Raw genomic sequence first — 20283 nt, 5'->3', positions numbered from 1 at the left:
TATGTTATAAAAAGAAAAACCTTTTTATAACGAATAATAAATAATTAATAAATATTTAATGTTTTGTTAAAAGTATATATGGGGGTGGGGTAAGGGATTAAAACGTGTGGGGGGGCTGGTGTGGGGTAATAAAGCTAGGGAAATGGGCAGTTTGGTGGGAGACCCCCCAATTTAATAAGAGAAAACAAATCAATATTTTTTCGTTATTTATAATTAGTTTAAAAGGTTTTCATTATCATTTAATTTGTTATTATGACATGGAACCTTTCGATGGATCCTGGTCAGTTCAAGCATTCAAAATGATTTTCCTTGAACGAAGGAGGAGAGGGCAACACAGTCTTTAAGGGCATTACATGTTCCCCGGTCCCGAAAAAATTGCAGAAAAATTGGCAGTAATTCCAGCACCAGCATTTATTTGGACTGAGGAAACACACATTTGCTGGTTGGGGCACTGACTTACCACCAAGCCTGACCTTCCAGTAAATCGGGCCCCCACCAGCAAATAAATACCGGTATTACCAGTAATTCTGGCAATCCATGGAATGGGGATTTACCGCCCTTTCCGTCGCTTGTAATATCTATCAGGCGGCGGAAACGATACCGGCAAACTCGTAATGAGCTTCTGTGTCGAGTTCCTGTGTAACTTCTTCTGCAGTAATTTGCGTACTTGGCAGCTTGATTCCAGGACTTCTTCAGAGGACTATTGCACAATCTTCAGAACTTAAGTGGAAAGGGGTTGAGATGGGCCTTTCCGGCCCTAATCAGAGTCATTCAAAAACATAGGGTACTGGCCAACCAAAGCCAGACATAATCAATCAAACTATACTGCCTTTCTCCTACAGGGTTTCTTGGCTTGCACAGATATGTGGATTCCATCAAGAAAGCCTAACAATGACGCATAGTATTTTTTCTTAAGATGTCCATTGTGGGAAAAAATATCTGACATGGTGTGCCTGTATTTTTAGAGGAGTAGCAGGTAGACTTCACTCCTGTGGACAGTCGCCGTTTTGAATTTGAATTCATGATTTGTAATGAGCATAAGTTAAACATACCAGCACAGATGAAACATGATAAACAAAACATGCTTTTACAAGCTCCAGTCAGTATTCTGTACTATTTTCAATGCTCAATAGTCACAGGTTAGAAAAGAGGAAAGGTTTTGGATATTTCCGGAAAATGTCTAGTGAGACCAAGGTGTAGAGGGAGAGAGGAATGTTGTTGCACATCTTTGGGTCTTTCGCTGAGAAGCATCTGTCACCTCTAGTTGAGCAGCGACTCGTTGGAACAATCAATCAGTGAATATAAAAAAAGAAAAGGGGTTGTGTGGGTTGATATGGTTGAATTCTAAGAATAAGGTAGGATGGGCCAGTCCGTGGACACACTTATATACCAGACACAACATTTTGTATAAGAAGCCATTGAAGGCTATGTCTAGCGAGGGAGATTTGGGAGACTCTGGGTAATTTGCAAGCGAGTTGAACACCTGCATTTTGAGCAGCCTGTATCTTCAGCCATGGTACAAGGTTGAGTTCTTCTTTGTTACTTCAAGTGAAGTCTTCAGATGATCTGCCAAAAGAGGGGCTCTGCCCTCTTTTAGAGCCAAGTGGGCCACAATGATTGGTGAACCAATCCTGGGGTCCCTACCAACAATCTCCTGTATGTGTGAGGTCATAGTGCTTTGCAACAGGAAAGGTAAAGGGGTGAAAACAGGAAACAAGGTGTGCCCCAGAAATAAAATGGTGGAATACTTCTTTCGTCAGAAAGAGCTCTGGGCACACTCCCTTGTGATACTAAGTCCCACCCATCTTCCTATCTGTTTTTGATCAAAGGGTCTCTCTGGTTAATGGATCTCTCTCTGGTTCCTGATTCGAGTGGCACTTCTCCCTTGAAGCTATGGTGAGACCAGACTCTCGGGCTCCTGCGAACCACATTCTCGTACCTTATGAATGGGGTGCCCCTAGCGGGGTGGCTTACTGTAAACAGGCCCAGACATGACCGTTCACTGCTCTTGATACTAAGGGCGGGAGCTGGCTTCAGGTTAACACAGTTACACATGAAAGGTTGTTAGGTTTCCTGCTGCCTTTGTTAACCTCTGCAGCCAGGCCCCAAGTACCCTCTATTGGTATGTTAATTGCTGCCCCCAGATGCAGGGCATAACAAAAGAGCAGGGCGGATCCATGGGGCCTTTGTTAGTTAATCAAGCAGGCAATTGCATGGGGAATACTGGCCCTCCCTTTCCTGTAGATGACATTGTGTACTCCTGGCTGTCACATTCCAACTAAATATGACGGGGCAAATTGTGCCTGTAGGCTGTCTACGCAGAGTACACATCTCTATGTGTTTGTCATGGTGTGAACATCGGAAAATGTGTGTGGATTAGCCCCACACGTTTTCCTGAGGTTGGTCTACCATCATTCAATTTTAATTAAACATTTCAAAAAGCCCAGGCGAGCACATGCCCACCATACGGATGGTCGAATTCCTCACAGGGACACTCGAGGAAAGCACCTTGAAATGTGGTTGCAAGCCGCTAGAGACACAGTGGTTGCCTGGCAACATGGGCCACAGCAGCATCAAGCAGCTGTCCAGAGGCTGCATTGTGGACAGAGTGAAAAAAACGTTTGAGGAAGGCACCCCGGAATGAGGGGGCGAGCCAGCCAGGAGAAACAGCTGGTGCTTGCCAACACAGGACTCAGTGATAGTATCCAGTAGCCACCGGTGAGTGCGCTGTCTTGGCTGCTAGACAACACAGGATGCCTACAGAAGCAAAAGACAGCCCCTGAGGATATACCTGGCCGGTCAACCGTCGTCTGTGTGGATGGTTTCATGATATGAAGCCTTTAAGGAGAATAAAGGGGGCGAAGTTGGGGAAAAAAGAAAAGAAATGGCAAACACACCAAGCCCCATGCTATTGAGTATATTCTCGATGAATAAAGGAAAGAGTTATGAACTTACCTTTTCATTGTGGCAAACCACTTCACAACACTTGCCGCCACTTGATCTTGCTACCCTTGTTATCATAGGTTTTACCAGCATTCATGCATTGAAGGCAGCCTTCAAAACATATCTCCTACACCTGGAAGGGGCACTCGTCCTATCCCAACACATCCCCCAACTCAGCCTTGCACTCACTGTAAATATTCCTCTTTGTCCACTGCATGGTCAGTCACTGTTCATGGTATATGTTCTTGCTTCATCCAACACCTCTGGCTCCTGCCCACTGCAATAATACCTCTATTATATGGTACTATATAATTTACTTTGACAAAATTACTTTGATTGGGATATATATATATATGTATATATATATATATATATATATATATACATTTCTGAGGCTTGTGGATCTGCTTAGATCACATGCTATGCATAGGCCGACATCTAGTGATAGTCGCAGAGTATCACATTAAGGGACGTTGACAGGGCATGTCAGTAATAGTATCCCTAGTGTGACGTACACTGTACCCATGGTCCTTCACGCGTCGAGGTCCCTCAGATTGTTTTTTTTTTCGGACATCGGACGCAAGTTGCGGAGTTCCTTCTTTCTGGGTAATGTCTTTAATTATACAAGTTTTAAAAGTTAGATTTCTTTCTATTCTTTCGACGGCCTTACCACCATAAGATTCATTGTCGGCGACGACTACTTGGACCGTCTCAACGAATTTTGACTGCGGCATACTTGGGCCTGAACCCTTCCCAGTAGGGAGAGTGGGGGGAGCTCTTAAATTTCTTTCTTTTAGAGAATGCCTATTTCCCTATTCTTCCTTTTCCATGGCCCGGTTGCCACCTTTCCGTATTATGGTAAACACACCCTTTAAATGTTGCCCTTCCTGTAACAGTACATTTTCCTGGAAGGACTCATACAAGGTGTGCTCTGTCTCCCCAGGTACCACCCCAAAAAACATTGCAAGTTTTGCAAACTTTTTCAGCCCAATACACTAAAGGGCCGTAAGACTAAGCGCTGAGCCTATCACGCCATGCAGGCCGAACCCGCTATGGACGTGGCGGGAGCGTCGAGCGATGGCAGCGTCGGCGCCCTAAGTGATGCTGAGGGCGATCAGGACCTGACGGTTTCCTTCGTGTGAGCCCCCAACACTGTCAGGCAGGCCGGCAGTTCTGCTACGGACCCGACACACAGTGGCTCAGGGACCCACAGTGCACGCCACACAAAGCACACCCCCCACGGCCGACAGTGGACCACTTCGTCGACCATTAAGCCACACACGGTGTCGAGGGAAATATCCAAAAAATCCATGTCCTCTGGGCCATCGCGTTTGCCAAATGACAGGTCCCCAAAACAGACGTCGAAGTCTGTTCCCGACACCGCGAATAAACCTGACAAACCCTTGGGTACCGGCGAGCGTGCGTCGAAAGGCTTAGTTGCCGCCAGGTACCACAGTGTTGTGGAATTGTCGAGATATTGGCAATCACCTCACTAACTAAGATGTTGACATTGGCAGGTGCACTGGCCACAGGAGTATGAAGGGAGGATAAGGGGGGCTATGAGGAGCATGTTAGAGGTGGGACCATAGGAGTAAGGAACCTTGTATGCCAGTCGGACCCGATCAGGACAGAGCCGCATCAGGGGAGACTACGCAAGCCGAGCGCCTCAATTCAGGATAGAGACGTAAACTAACCAACCCTACTAACAATTTCCCCTTCTGCATACACCCCTCAAACTCCAAACCAAACACAACCAAAAGCTACAGCACAACAAACCGCACAAACTTCACTACATTGCAACAACAAAACAAAAAACAAACATAGACTCGCAAAACAGTACACGACTACTACCGGCCACAAACGCCCCAGGCCCAGCCAACGGACCCACCGATCTGAGGCCGCCAATAGCACATCACTGCTCTCTTGTACTTTTCCTGCTTCCTTCCGCTAACTCAACCTCCCCTCCTCTTTCAGAGCTGCCAGAGCACCAGGGGACCACTCCGGTGGTGATAGTGCGCGGTACAAATGTCCATTAACATTAACATCCCTTTCCAATAGCTTGAAAATGAGGGAGCTTATTAAAAAACATGTCCCAGATAATCTCCTTAAGTCCAAAGCATCGAAAAATTCAAAATCTTTGACGCCCCTACTCTCTAAATCCCCTATTTTAAAATCTAAGGAGACCTCTCTCTAGAGACACCCTTTCAGGGGCCATGCAGCATAAACAACCCTCTACATCAGAGAGTATCTCTACCCCTGTTCCCACAGGTTTTCCAAGCCCGCCCAAAAGACCTCTGAAAAACTTGACAAAACAATACGAAGAATGTCATGCTTTGTAGACTTCTTTGATCGTCACCCTGATCAACTGTGCAACCTCCAAGGGCCCTCACAAGGGGAGGCAGCTAAAGACCAACCTGCTGCCAAAAGACCACAACTAGACACCGCCCAGCCAAGCACTTCCCAGGTCACTTCCCAAAATCTCTATTACATTGACACTTCAGGCCCTCAAGATCCTGGGTCAATAGGAGACCAAGGCGACCTATATGACACGGACCAGTATTATGTTGACGACGATGACGTCTACATCATACAATCTCCGGACTACCATGACCAACCCGTGGCTGACTCCCCTGTGGATAATCAGCTGCAGTATAATGAGCTCCTACTAAAGGCTGCTGAGCATTTCAGGATCGATGCACAAGAGGCACAAGTGGACAAAGACTTTGTAGGAGACATCCTTGGGGATAAAAATTCTGCAGCGCAGTTTATACCACTCCTGCAGTCTATCCATAGGCGCATTCATATATATTGAAAACATTTTCAGGTCAGCCCCCTCCATCCTCTTATACATCGGGGGTCAATTAAAGGATGGCTTTCTTGTCAGAACTACCACATGAAAAAGGGCGGGGCGGGCCCTCCCTAAGCCTCTGCTGAAGCCCTTCCAGATAAGGAGAGCAAAAAGATATATACACTTGGTAGGAAAGTAGCTTTCTCTACTGCATACGAAGTAAGAATAGCTAATAACACCACTATCTTGGCGAGTTACAACTGACATAAATGGGACAAGATGCTACAACAAATAAAGTCCGTCCCATAGCCTTTTAAATCACAGCTCCTGAACACAGTGGCATAGGGTAAGCAGGCGGCCAACTGCATCCTGAAAAATAATCTGGGCGCAGCGGAAAATGTGGCCATATAGTAGCAAAGGGTACTCTTATTAAGTGCCATGCATGCTTAAGGCAATCCGGCTTTAAGCTGGAAACTCAAGCCACCCTATTCAATATGCCAATTGAACCAAATGCCTTATTTGGGAAAGCAGTCGAGGACGCCCTGAAAAGTGCTTAAGAAGAGTATGACACTGGGACAGCTAACTAACAAACTCTTTGTGCGCCGATTTCGAGGACAGAATTCTTACTGCTCCTCTAACTGTAGTCAAGGTGGACAAACGTCATCTTCGGGTTCCTCAAAGGGACAGTCCTCCCAGCAACATTTTCAAAGGGAACACAGAAGGTCTAGGAGTAGAGGCAGAGTCTCCACCCCCCCAAAGCAATGACGACCCGCTCCAGGCCTCTTCCATGCCGCTCCAGTACAAGATCGCATTTGTCAATTTACTCATGCATAGGAGCGGATCACATCAGACAAGTGGGTACTATCCACTGTGGAGGAGGGCTATTGTATAGAACCCATACAGAGACCATCCAACCACCCGCCAAGACAGAGACAAACAACGCAGGAAGAATAACGCATTCTGCTAGAAGAGGTCAAAGCACTCCTGGAATATAGAAATCGTCCCGGCAAACCAGGTAAACAAGGGTATCTATTCATTGTACTTCCTTGTGCCAAAGACAGACCTTACAATGCGCCCTGTCCTAGACCTGCATCCTGCAAACACATATGTCAAGCCACAAAAGTTCTGTATGACAACGCAACAAGAAGTAATCACACTGCTAAAACGAGGGGACTACATGGCAACATTGGATATAAAAGATGCATACTTTGATATTTCAATGTTCTGAGCGCACAGAACATTCCTGTGCTTCAAAATAGCAAATCAACGCTACCAGTTCAAGGTGCTACACTTCGGCATAGCCTCAGCTCCAATGGTATTCACCAAGGTATTCCCGATAGTGGCAGCGCACTTAAGCACAGAATCAATCCCAGTGTACACTTATCTGGACGACTGGCTGATAACAGGAATTGCCTCAAATTTGCAAGCAGAATACCCAAAGAACAATCAACCTTCTGTTCCAACTGGGGTTTTCAATCAATGAGAAAAAAATCAAGCCTCGTCCCAAGCCAAACCAAGCAGTTCTTGGGAGCTATCATAAAGAGGAGAGAGGGGCTATTCTTCCCCTCAAATAAAAGAGTTCAAACCATACTGATGCAAATACTTAATTATCTTGCCGGTCACCAAATAACTGTACACAAAGCAATGCGCCTGCTCGGGATGATGGTGTCATGCATTTACCTAGTTCCACACGCCCGGTGCGCATGTGCCCAATGCAGGAGTGGATAGCGAAACAATGGTCTCAGGCAAGCGGTCAGTGGGATGATCTAGTGGTTGTTTAGCTGACCCTAGTACAAGCACTTCACTGGTGGTCAAAGGAAAATCCTTTCACAATTCTCTAGTCCAAGCGATTCTTACAACAGATGCCTCACTCTTCAGATGGGGAGCCCATTACCTACACCACACAGCGCATGGCCTGTGGACACAGATCACAGCCCAGAACCACGTCAACCTTTTGGAACTACAAGCTTTTCAGCTGCATTTTACGTGTCAAACGGTGCAAGTCCTCACAGACAGCACCACTGCCATGTTTTACATAAATAAGCAGGGACGAACACACTCTCCAAATCTGTCCAGGCTATGCCAAAAGATTTGGAAATGGGCACATCCCATATTCCTAGTGTCTCAACATGTTCCAGGGGAACTCAATCCTCTGGCAGACACTCTAAGCAGAAATTCTCTACCCGAGGAACACGAGTGGCAACTGAACAGAGGAATTCTAGACAAAGTCTTCTCCCTGTGAGGTTATATCCTCCTTTAGACTTGTTCGCCACAAACCTAAACACACAATGCCCAGACTTTGCATCCAGGCTTCCGCAACCCAGATCCAAGGGGAACCCCCTATGGATGAGCTGGTCAGGAAAATGTGCTTACGCTTTTTTACCAATGCCACTCCTAAGCAGGATAGTGCACTAGATTCACAAGGAACAAGCTACTCTAATCCTGGTTGCTCCTATGTGGGCGAGACAACCTTGGTTTACACATCTGCTCAGACTGGCGATGTGCAAACCGATCAACCTCCCCTACAACATGCTATCCCAGCACGGGGGGACAAGACTCCACCCACATCACCAATCTATGAACTTGGCAGCCTGGCTCCTGAAGTCCTAGAGTTTTGACACTTAAAATTACCTCAGGTATATGGATATCCTCAAGGAGACATGCAAACCTAACACCAGGCACTGCTACTTCAATACATGGAACATATTTGTAATATGATGCTGATCAAAAGATTTGAATCCTATTGAATGTACCCCATCACACATTCTTTACTACATGCTCCACTAGCTAGACTCTGGCCAAGTATATAACTCCATCAAGGTTCATGTAGCGGCTCTGTCTACGTGTACCACTTCACAGAACAAGGTATACTGGTGGAAAGTCCCTGTTAAGGCTTGCATGGAGGAAGTAAAGAGACTTTAACCCCCTTCAATTCCAACCCGCCTCCAGGTTGGGATCTTAATGTTGTACTCTCGAAGCTCATGGGTCCACCCTTCGAGCCTATGCACCAATCCAGCATCAAACACCTAACATACAAGACCGCTTTCCTTGTAGCCATCACCTCAATAAGACCGGTTAGTGACCTACAAGGATTGTCAGTGTAAGACCCTTTCTTTGTTATCCACAAGGAGAAAGTGACACACCCTAGGTTTTCACCTAAATACATATCCAAGTTCCATGTTAAACAATCCATTGAACTACCCGCTTTCTTTCAAAATCCATCAAACTCAGCTGAGAAAAACCTCCATACAGTCGATGTAAGGAGGGCAGTTTTGTACTGTTTAACAAAACAAAACAGCTAAGAAGAATAGATCAACTGTTTGTTTCCATAGCACCTGGCAGGGAGGGTGATCACATTTCAAAGAGCACCATCTCCAGATGGATAGTGAAATGCATACAGCTCTGCTACTCCCTATCTAAGAAAACCCTGCCTTTCACACCAAGAGCTCATTCTTCCAGAGGTACAGGAGCTATTTTGGTTTTTATTGCAAAGTCCCTCTAAATGCCATTTACAAAGCAGCTACATGGAGTTCAATACATACCTTTACTAAGCATTACTGCATTGACACACATTCTAAAGCAGATTCACAGGTGGGACAAGCGGTGCTAAAACATCTATTTGCTGCCGTACCTTCTCACAACCCACCTCCTTCTCCATATACTGCTTGCTCGTCAATGCATAGCATGTGCTCTCAACAGATCCACAAGTCTCCGGAGGGATACATTACTCACCGTAATCATATTTCTGATGCTTGCATCTGCCTAGATTCACATGCGCCCACTCTTCCTCCCCTCTTGGATTTGAAGGTGCATAGATGTTTTTTCTGGCTTTATCGCTTCTTATCTGCTTTATTACATCTGTACTCATGCTACACTTTATGCTACCTCATGTCAGAAACAAAACAATCTGAGGGACCTCGACGCGTGAAGGACCATGGGTACAGTGGACGTCACGCTAGGGTTAGTATTACTGACACGCCCTGTCAACTTCCCTTTTAGAGTTTTAAGAAACAAATAATGTAATACTCTGTCTGCCTATGCATAGCATGTGAATCTAAGCAGATACAAGCATCAGAAATATGATTACAGTGAGTAATGTATCCATATATATATATATATATGTATATATATATATATATATATTATTTTAATGGTACAGGGTATGAGGCGCGGTAGCGGCAGAACAAATCGAAAAAGAATTAAGGTCAATTGAAGTAATGTTGTCGAAGTGAATTACCACATTGTAATTTACTTTTAGAAAACAACATTGAAGCTATTAAATAGCAGACAGTTTAGGGAATATTCTCTTTACTGTTCGATTCTCTGTGATTCTTGTGGAAATGGCCCGGCTAAACAAATTCAAATACAACATGTACTCTCTTATACCCTGCGAGGGGGCCAAATTCGCCTGGGGAATAAAGGATGGATAATGTAAACCCTGAGCCTAGAGACGCTGATGGCTTCTGGGTGTGCACCTCATGAATTGTCACTGTCTGGCTCTGAGGATCAGAGCCCAAAGAGCACAACATAGAATTATTCAACAAAGTAAAAAACCAAAAATGTACTAGAACGCTACATGCTACATCTCAGTTTACAACTTTGTCTCACTCTGGGGCACCAGCATGTGCACACAAATCAAAGGGACACAGTTTGTATTTTCATTGGTTTTTGTGGTGCTTAGAATACCTGTGCTTGGTGATGGATCTGAATTGCTAAGCCGATGGACTCCTCATCGTAGAGTGACATTTTGTCGGCTTGCATAGTGTGTTTGTCAATGGGTTTTCAGGGCAAATTAATTGTCATTGATTCGGAGGAGCTGATTCAGTGTTTCTATATACAGCATGTACAGCTGCAGTGAGTGTGCAGGTCACAATGTGTTACAAAGAGTGAATGAGAAATGTTTATTTTAAACACATTGTGTATTATAATGCAATAATCCTGCTCTGTAATAATTATTATAGTACATGCTGCCTTTTTTGTAGTCAGAACCTAGCTGTAAAGCAACAGAAGAATGTACAACAACGTGATAGAATAATATGGTGCATTACTATGTATACAATTGGAAGGATTGAATGATTTGATTTGTACATTTATAAGGCGCATACCCTGTGGGGACCCGGCAGATGCCTGCATCTGGACACAGATGATCGTTAAGCACAAGTCATACAAAAATGGAAGAACTTGCTAAAGAATAGGTTACAGGAACAAGTAGGTCTTCAATTATTTTCTGAACATGCTCAATGACTGAATTTGTCGTAACCTATCTGGAAGTGAGTTCAATGTTCAGCAGCCAATAACGGAAAAACGCCTGTCACCCATGTAGAGGTTCTAGAAGAGGGAACCGCCAATAAACTTTGTCCAACAGATCGTAGCAAGCGGTTGGGGCAATTGGTAGTAATCTTGGATGATAGATAAGCTGGGGCCAAATCATGAAGACTTCTAAAGACCATGCATAGGATCTTAAACACAATCCTTTGTTGTATCGGGAGCCAATGAAGGTTCCTTCAAAAGGGAGAGATGGTGGTTCTTCTGGGTAGATTGAAAATCAATCGGATTGCGGAATTTTGGGCTACTTGCAGTCTCTGAAGTTGGTATTTGGGAATGCCAGCCCAGGGGGCATTGCAGTAATCTATCCTGGCATTGACTAATGTTCCCACCACTATCCGACGATCTTTCTTCAAAATAAGATGCAATAGTGTTTTTAATAGTTTAAGCTGAAAGTAAACTGACTTTGATTAACCTGCAAATTGCAACTCAGACTGAACTGCCAAATGCAGCCTAGGTTTTTGACTTTCTGAGTGTATTTAGTTGGAGTTCCAAATAAGGAGGGGCAGGGAATAGTTTTTAAAACTTTGCCACTTTAGTTTTTGAACCAAAAACAATGATCTCTGTTTTTAGCGGATTTAGTTGGAGTTTATTCTCCAACATCCACTTTTTGATTTTGTCAGCACAAGACATGATTCAATCCAGCACCTCCAGAGGATGTTTTAGCCTGATGTAGATCTCGGTGTCGTCAGCATAGGAGTGACAACAGAGATGAAATTGAGAGAAGATGTCAAGCAATGGACGAACTTACAAATTAAATAACAGCGGCGACGGAGAAGAACCCTGGGGAACTCCACAAGTGGCAGGTAGGGGGTCAGACAGATATGAACTGACTTTGACCTGTTCAACACGGTCGGTCAGAAAGGCAGTAAATCAAATTAGTGCCTCATCAGATACTCGGGCCACTGATAACAGTCTGGACCTTACGATATTAAAATCTTCAGTATCAAAAGCTGGCAATCAGAATATTCTGATCACTGTTAAAAAGTAAGAAGAGTACAAGGAGGGAAAGGTGGACCACACGTGATTAATGTGTTTGTGGATTTGCAGCAGTGCTCCTGTTGACTATATATCTGTGGGAGATTTACACAATCTGACCATGGGCCCTTCTGAGTCCATTGGTCTGCATCAGTAATCCCCCCCACTTGCCAGTGCAATTATAACCCAATCTAATGGTTCTTAATTTAATTACCACAGAAGGCTGGTGGGATAAGTCAACTCTGCAAGGATTCAAACCTGTGACTGGAAGTTGCACACCGATCTCTGAAATCAGAAGCTATCATACTCCACATTGCACACCGATCACCCTAGCTTCTTGGCACTCTTTCTGCGAGTGGTAGGTGGGCATGGTGCAGGAGTGGGTGGCGGGATGACTGCTGATTAAAGAAAGGGGTCCTGGTGGTGAATTGCCCATCCAAACCTCCTCATTCATCATCTTCCCCAAACCACTTAATCCTGTGTCCCACCTATATTAACCAATCACTCAAATCGGGACCATACACTGTCAAAGAGGACTCGAGAAGCCTCTTCATCATCCCGGTGGGGGCAAGTTAAAGAAAGTAGAGAGCGGAAGAAGCCCTTAGAGGGAACCACAAGATTTGTTAAAGAAATTGAAGATAAGATAGCATAGAAAAGGCCTACAAAGAACTTGGGCGAATACTAGGAGAAGGGAGTCATTCTCTTAGCCCCACCTGGAAATCGTGGAACTTTCTTTTTGTCGTAAACTTTGGAACCTCTCCTTTGTATGTGAACTTTGGAACAATTCCCAAGCTTGAAAAAGCTGCACCTTGAGAGGCTCAAACCCTGGAGAATGGAGTCCGTCTCCTGGGTATTAGAAATAACTATTTTTCTTAGATCAGTGGTAGAGTGTTTGGACTAGGACAGTGATTTTATAATTTGGACTACACAGACTTCATGACTGCCCGAGTTTTAGTTTGTCTGAGGTAGGGAAACCACCTCTAGGTAGGGATAGATAGGTTTCTTTATTCTAAGAACCATTATGCCACTGTTTGGTCAGACTCCTCATTGCTTACCACCACACATACCAGAGAGTAATATCCATTTGAAAATCAGTCTGGATAACCCCCAGGGACAGTACAGGTTCAAAATCCAGGTAATTCAGCTCTGAACAAGAGTACCAACACCAACCCCAGACATGTGTTTCAGCCTGGTTGGGCCTCATAAGATTGATGCAACTGAGGTGCAGTGTCTCTCTAGGTACAGAGAGCAAGTGGTTCACACCTAGATTACAGATACTAATTTAGGATGAAACCCCAAGCAATTCAACATTTGGCAACATTGTGAGAGTCCCTTTACTGAGAATGATCCTGGGAAAAATAAGTTGTTCTATGGTTTAGTGCCCACTTGGGAGGGTGTACAATCACGTTTTAGTTTAGTGTGCCAAACCAGCAGAGAAATAACCATTTACATATTAGTCTGAACACATCATTTTATTATCAATAGTGGAATGCTCATAGTTACCATATGATGACAAATATAAGAGGACTGATCCTTCTTACGAGACTTGGAGAATGCTAGTACAATAGAATGATTTAATTTAAGGGAGACTCAAAGGAAGCACGAGATTTGAATTTGACCCCAATTGTTTTCACTTTTTCGATTAAACAGGAATGTAATGATGAATAATTTTAAAGGGTGGATATTGTTTACTTGCTTTCTGAACCCTTTTGCAGGGCAAAAAACAAACGTGTAATCTTACGATCATTCTGACGCATTCAATTGAGAATGCTCAATTGGTTGAGTCCTGATGTTAGCCTGATGCATAAATTGCGAAATATATGAAGTACTCAGTCAGCTCGGGAATATCCCCTTGTTCCGTGATATAGCTGGGGAAATATGCACCCTGACAGGTTGGTTGAACAAATTGAATAATAGAGGAGCCAGACATGACCTATGTGTTGCCACCGAAGCCACAGTGCCCGTGTGAGACAGGCCTGGTTCTTGTGAGCACAAGGCAATTAGGAAAGAGGTGCACTTTCCCATATCGCATTCTGATGCTTTGGCCCTCTATTTTGTTAACCAGAATGGAAACATACAGCTCATCATGCACTGCAGAGAGGTCGTAAAGCAAAAGACAGCACATTGCTTCTTATTTTAAGTAGAAAAACGGAGAAAACATTTTGTAAAATGATGTGTGCATGGCGGAGACGGACAGGGCATTTCCACCCTTAAAGGAAAGGAAAGGGTGCAGAGGTGTTCAACAATGTGAGCATGGACCAAGTGGCTGGCGATCGAAGATCTCAAGGTATTGTTACATTTGAGCAAAATCTGATAGTGGGAATGAGTGGATTGACCTGAGAAAGGGAACAAGAAAAAGAACAGCCATTACTGGTCTCAACACAATCCCAAACTTAGCAAGATTCTATTGAGAAGCTCTCAGCTGACTAAGCCCAGGCCACTTAGGTAGTTTAGTCTGGGGCCAGATATTAGGCAGTCCATCATGACAGACCGTCACCCTGGAACAGGTGAGAGTCCATAACATTTGAAGACTGGAATAGTGCAGACATTTAAGCACCTGAGATCACAAATAACTTGATTATTCAGATATTTATTGAGCAACAGTACCTGATGGGTCTGATATTTAGGGATTGTTCACACCTATATTACCTGCAATCTCTGCTAGATCTGTTTACTGATGGGACAGACATATATGAAATTGTCACACCTGATAGTTTGGGCAAGTGTTGTACTGAGCCCTCTAATATTTCACACAGTTGAACCTGTGTCCACTGATAGGTCGGACATTGTATTTATTGCTCAGATGCATATATTGGCCAGTGCCCCCTTATACATATGATATATCTTGGTAATGTTGGCATTAATTGGATTAATGTCCCTGATTTTTCAGTTACTTACTAATCGTTATAATTTTCGGTGATTTCTGGTCGTCGAACACACTTTTTCTGGTCAGAAGCAAAGGAACGAAGTAGGCTAGTGCTTGGTAAAGATCATTATATGCATGTACGCACGCACGCTAGATATTGGATGCCTTTCCTAGTGTGATGCTTCTTTGACACTCATTCCCAAAGGCAATCGGCCTTTTCCAGTTAATATGCCATCCATAGAAACTAGGACTACAAAACAGTACCATATTTGTTTACCCCAAATGTATCACATGTGCGGTATAATACATGCCTGTGTCTCCTTACAATTTGACAGGGTCAAAGACATATATCCTCACGCTTTGGCCTAACACTGACTGTATTTCTTTTCCTTGCAGGTCCCAAACGTCCCAGGAATATTGACGAGTGTCCTACGGTTCTGGCTGTTCTGGCAGTACCCCCCGGAAAAGGATGTCTACTCGTACAGGCAGGTGCAGGCCTAAGAGACCACCAGCAGCGTAACCGGGCCTCTAGCATCCACCTTTTCATTGCTGCTCTGAGAAATAGTACGGGTTGTGAATAGCAGCAGCCTGGTATTGGAAGTAGCAAAGTTGGTGGTGGTCTGCCATTGCCCTCTTAATGCCACTGAGTTCATAATACCAAAGATAAAGGACAAAAAAGGCAGGTGCAGGTTTACTCTTTGGCAGTGCGTTGTATAGTGCTTCTGTTTGTGCAGTGAGACTTCTGTGTGCTTTGTTCTCACTGGCACATATCCTGAGAGCCACGGTTTGCACTGCTAAATCTCTCCAAATAGTAGTGGCTTATTAGAAGAATTAGGTGGTGGTCCGGTTGGAAGGTCTGTCAGTTTGACATAGGGCAAAGCCGTCCTTTCTCTAAGGGCAGTAGGCCTGGGGCATCTGAAATGTGATGATTGGACGATTGGACGAGTACAAGTGCTCGGATGTTGACTGGAAAGCGGGAAATGCACTGACAGCTCTGAACCTCTAAAAGTCTCTTTTAGACCCTGTTTGTGTCGGCACATGCCAGGCAGTTGTACATACGACGACTGACCACAGTCATCAATACTACTCCAGGACAGTAGTCTGCTCAGAAACTGCCCAGTTTCCCAAAGGACTCCCCGATGGTTGCCTGTGGGGACACTTTCTATGCCCTGTAGCTGGAGGAAAGTGAAATAGGTCACTGTATGTAGTGTTCAAATGTGCCTAAATGTTTTGTCTCCCTCCATAAATTGCGATCGAAATTGGGTGATTTTGTTCAGTACCACAACCTGTGCCAAATCGCGGGTTTCTTAAAGTCTTACTCCTTTCAAAACCACTGCAAATGTAAACCAATATTTTCATCGAGGATACGTCCATCCAGGCCTATCCACTCTTCATATATGTCCGTTATTGGTAAACGGAGCGTGTCCAGCTTTCCCCATGACTCCAGGATCACTTCTTCCTGCCACCAAATGCTCAATAGTGTTTCACTGGTCACTTATCCTGCTGCCTTCTCCTTGACCTTGATATTTCGCTCACATAAGCAGACACCACCAAAGAAGATTTTGTACATATGGGCAGTTGAGTGTGCCGGTTGAATGGATCCTTTTTTGCCTCTGAACAGAGTAAAAGCATTTTACATATCTAAAGCCATGCCTTGCTTAGTTGCCAGACCATCCATACGCAGGCCCTTAGCAGAGCCGAGTGGACATTCCTTTTTCATTCCAGTTTTAATGTGAAATTGATAGGTGGGCATGAGTGATCGCTTAATATGGAGGGAACCTAGAGAGAGGGGAACACTTTGCAAGAAGCAATCCTGCCTACAAAAGAAATCGGAGGAAGACCATTGAACTGATTGTGCCATGTACCTAACAACCTTTCTGAGGTACCATGTGGTCGGGGACCTCTCCACACTCCTCTATGAGCTGCTGTAGCTCACTGTTAAAAGGACTGTTGGCGATCGGAGAAGAGAGGGCACGAAGAATGCTACAAGGTGTCCGTGCAGCTACTTTTACTGTTCTTTGTTGGAACACCGAATTGCTTTTCTCGAAAGTAAAATGGAAAAAACAATTGTAGTGAATGTTTTAGCTCAGAATGTGTGGGGAGACTACCCTGCAGCCCCCTTCAACTCTGCTCTCCGCCCACCCCTTCTGTATACCTAATGCAAGCCGGCAATCTACCGATTCAGGGTAAAGAATGTGGTTGAAAGAAATTCAACCAATTTAAGTTCGACCAAGTGGTGAGTACCAATTGTGCAGTGGTGCAGGAACATGCACAATGCCTGCAGGAAACATTTTGGGGGCTATCATCCATACATGCCAACCCTCCCGATTTAGGGGTATAGGGGGGGAGACCCGAATTTTTTGATTAAAATATATATTTTTATACGTAATCCTGCCTAAAATAAGAAAATCTCAAATGCAATTCTATGGGGAAATGTCTTTCTCCCGCTTTCTCTGGCAACAGCTCCCTCCCATGTGCTCGAGAACGTTGGCAAATCACCTGCCAAAGAGGGTGCTCAAATGAGGATGGCTTGGCTTGGATATAGGTGCGCGCCAGCAGGAGGGTACATTTGGTGAGCGATTACACTGAAAAAACGGTTCAGTCTGGCACTGGGAAAACGTAGAGCACTCTGACATCATTGCAGACTTGGGGGGAAAACCACCTTCTCACATGTGAAGCAGGCAGATTCTGTGCTCTATTTTCCCACAAGGGATGTATGCTTAGCCAGGTCTCTCCCTGGAGATTGAGATGCCCCCACCTGGGAAAGGCTGTTCCAGTCTGGCACACCAACCCAGCTGCTGACAGTGTGGGTGGGCGTTGTTGCTGTTTTGGTCGGAGAGGAAAGGGAGACAGCGTGGATGTTTCTGCTGAGGACCACGTTTCTGAGCCAAAGCCAGGAAACAGGGGAGGAAGCCAGGGAACTCCTGCAGCAAGCTATACAAACAGCAGCCCCCTGTACGGGAAGTACACCACGCAGGGCCAGGGATGTCTGCTGACCCTCTGCATCTTTAAATCCGGATTGGCAAGTGTGCCATTGAATCCCAGAAGCAAAGGAACAGACCTGCATCTGCCACAATTATATCAACACGTGGCCACAGTCAACAGTAGGAGGTAGCATGTGCCAGCATGCGCATCTGGGTAGGCTTTCTGACAGCAGCGTTTGGTAACCATGGGCAAAGTCCGCCTTGGACTGAGACATGTCTAACTGTGCTCTCACGGTCTGTTTGGAGTTTCTTGCATCACTTGCTGCTCTATGTTTGTGTATTAGGTTACTGTAGGGGCTGCCTACAAGCTCTGCAGGCGACCTGTGCCATTAATGTTAACGAGGAGGTGGGCGCATCCTTTTAATGCATCGGTACTTGCGCAAATTCGTTTCATATGCATTGGTAATAGCATATATTTAAATTCCGGCATTAATGCTGGTAGGCGTTCACTCATAGGCATTGGCCCATATATGCACATCTATTAGGAGGGATTGGTGTATGTGGAAATGTAATTGCAGACCTTAATGCATGTGTCCATCCATCAGGAGGAGACGTTGGTACTGGTGTCGATACTTGCACACATGCCTTTGCAAGCATGGGTCATTGTGCACATCCATGTGCAGGAATCGGCACTTAGCATTTAATTGTTCATGCATCGGTCAAGCATCCAAAAAATCATCTGCTCATTGGAAGCACATTAGAGCTCTCAATAGCGATTCCGTGTATAGTTTGTTGGCTGCTCACAGGGCACGGGTGCCATCCATGTCAATGGATGGGGAACTATGCTTTCAGTGGGCCGAGCTTAGTCTAGTGTCAGTTACTGACACACTTACTCACGTCTATGTGCTTCAGAGGGGTCTGCTGTGGTTACACTCCACAATTTTCATTGTGATCCTGTGGGTTGTTGCAATTTGTTTGCCACAAGATAATATAGATTGGAGTGGTATGTAAAGATGAGACAATGTGAATAAGGGGTTGGTTGAGAAGGTGGGATATGCATCGGATTGCCCAACCTAAGGAAAAAGAAAACAATTAGGTGGCGATGTTGAAGTTGCCATGACCAAACATTCTACTTTAAAAATTGTGGGGATGAAACCACACAGATCCATTGATAATGTTTTTCTGCGACGATTGACAGAACATCACTACAATTCCATCAATATGGGGGAGAAGCAGATTTATACAGACCTTTGGACCAGCATTGGAAGGATGGACATTTTTAAGCTAGGCCATTTATAAAAGTTGCCCCTGTCTCATCAGGATGTGGTTAACATAACGCACAGAAATGTGTAAGAAGGCCTATTTCAAGAGATCTGCATCAACATAACCCCATATATGTCTACTAGCAGTTCTCTTTTGGCAGGCAGCAGGCCTTGACACTATGTGCCTATACTACCATTGGTGCACTCTCTCCTAGTTTTAAGAGCATCCGAGCTGCAATGAGCTGCTTCTTCCATCATTCATAGATCTTGTTTCCAGGCCTATCATTTTCCACAATGTTGTTACCTAGATGTCTATGGCCAAACTAGTGAAATACTAACTTGAGATTGTAAAAGATCATCTCCGTCCAGTTGCCCCTCACCTTGCTGATACCCCAGGATAGAATGTTAGGGGTAACAGGCAAAGTGGCAGATACATTCCTGATCTTCTTCCATCTGATTAAATGCCTTTCTTATATGTGTGTAATGGGTGTGGCCTATATACCAGATTGGTGTCTTCCTATTTTATAAGTGCCTTGATAATAAAATATATATGTTTGTTATGAATTTGGGTTTTATTATTTATGTTGTGTGGTTTTGTAAACTTGAACCAGAAAAGGCTAAGCTCCAAACATTGACAAAATGATAAGCCAGCCGTTTTGGTAAAACTAAATGACACTAAAAACTGAGGTCACACCTTGCGATCCTGGCAACTAAGGATAACCACAGCAATGTCTGATGAGGATTGCTAAAATAATCCAGCCACTAAGTCATGACAGACTGCAAAATGCTCCTAGTAGTGACTAACTTTGGTGTTCTAAATCAAAATGTTTCTTAAATTAAAATGTTAGTATACAAAGAACAAATATGCAGTCAGAAAAACTGCGTGGAAAGAACAATTCTTACCCTTTCCTCTTACCCCATTCTGCAGTTTCAACCCATACTAGAAAATTACGCTCAGGCTTTTGTCACTCACATATAAATGGCCACATTTAAACAATTTCGAAATTCTCTAGCATGTCAATTGAAAAAGGAACGTTACAAGTGCAAACCAAAATGCATCAAGGCTGAAGCTCAAAGCATAGTAGTTCCTATTTGAAGACTTGATGTATTTCAAAATGTTTCCAGGGATTATTAAAAAAAATGAAATTGGTAGAACAAAAAAAAGAAATGTGGAAACATCATGTGAAGTATGGCATT

The 20283-nt window shown here is 44.3% G+C and overlaps 1 protein-coding gene across 1 annotated transcript in view; it reads left to right on the top strand.

The window, feature by feature from the left end:
• The window catches only part of SLC50A1 (solute carrier family 50 member 1), a 129750-nt gene extending 110100 nt beyond the window's left edge, over nt 1-19650 (top strand). The window contains exon 6 of the mRNA XM_069650148.1: nt 15297-19650. Within this exon, the coding sequence (XP_069506249.1) occupies nt 15297-15401 (105 nt within the window). The 3' untranslated portion in view covers nt 15402-19650. The remainder of the gene's footprint in view (nt 1-15296) is intronic.
• Nucleotides 19651-20283: the final 633 nt, after the last annotated feature.

Source organism: Ambystoma mexicanum, chromosome 1p (genome assembly GCF_040938575.1).
Source record: "Ambystoma mexicanum isolate Mex_15411 chromosome 1p, UKY_AmexF1_1, whole genome shotgun sequence".
NCBI lineage: Eukaryota > Metazoa > Chordata > Amphibia > Caudata > Ambystomatidae > Ambystoma > Ambystoma mexicanum.
The sequence above is the reverse complement of the archived record's forward strand: the minus strand, read 5'-3'. Positions and strand labels throughout refer to the sequence as shown.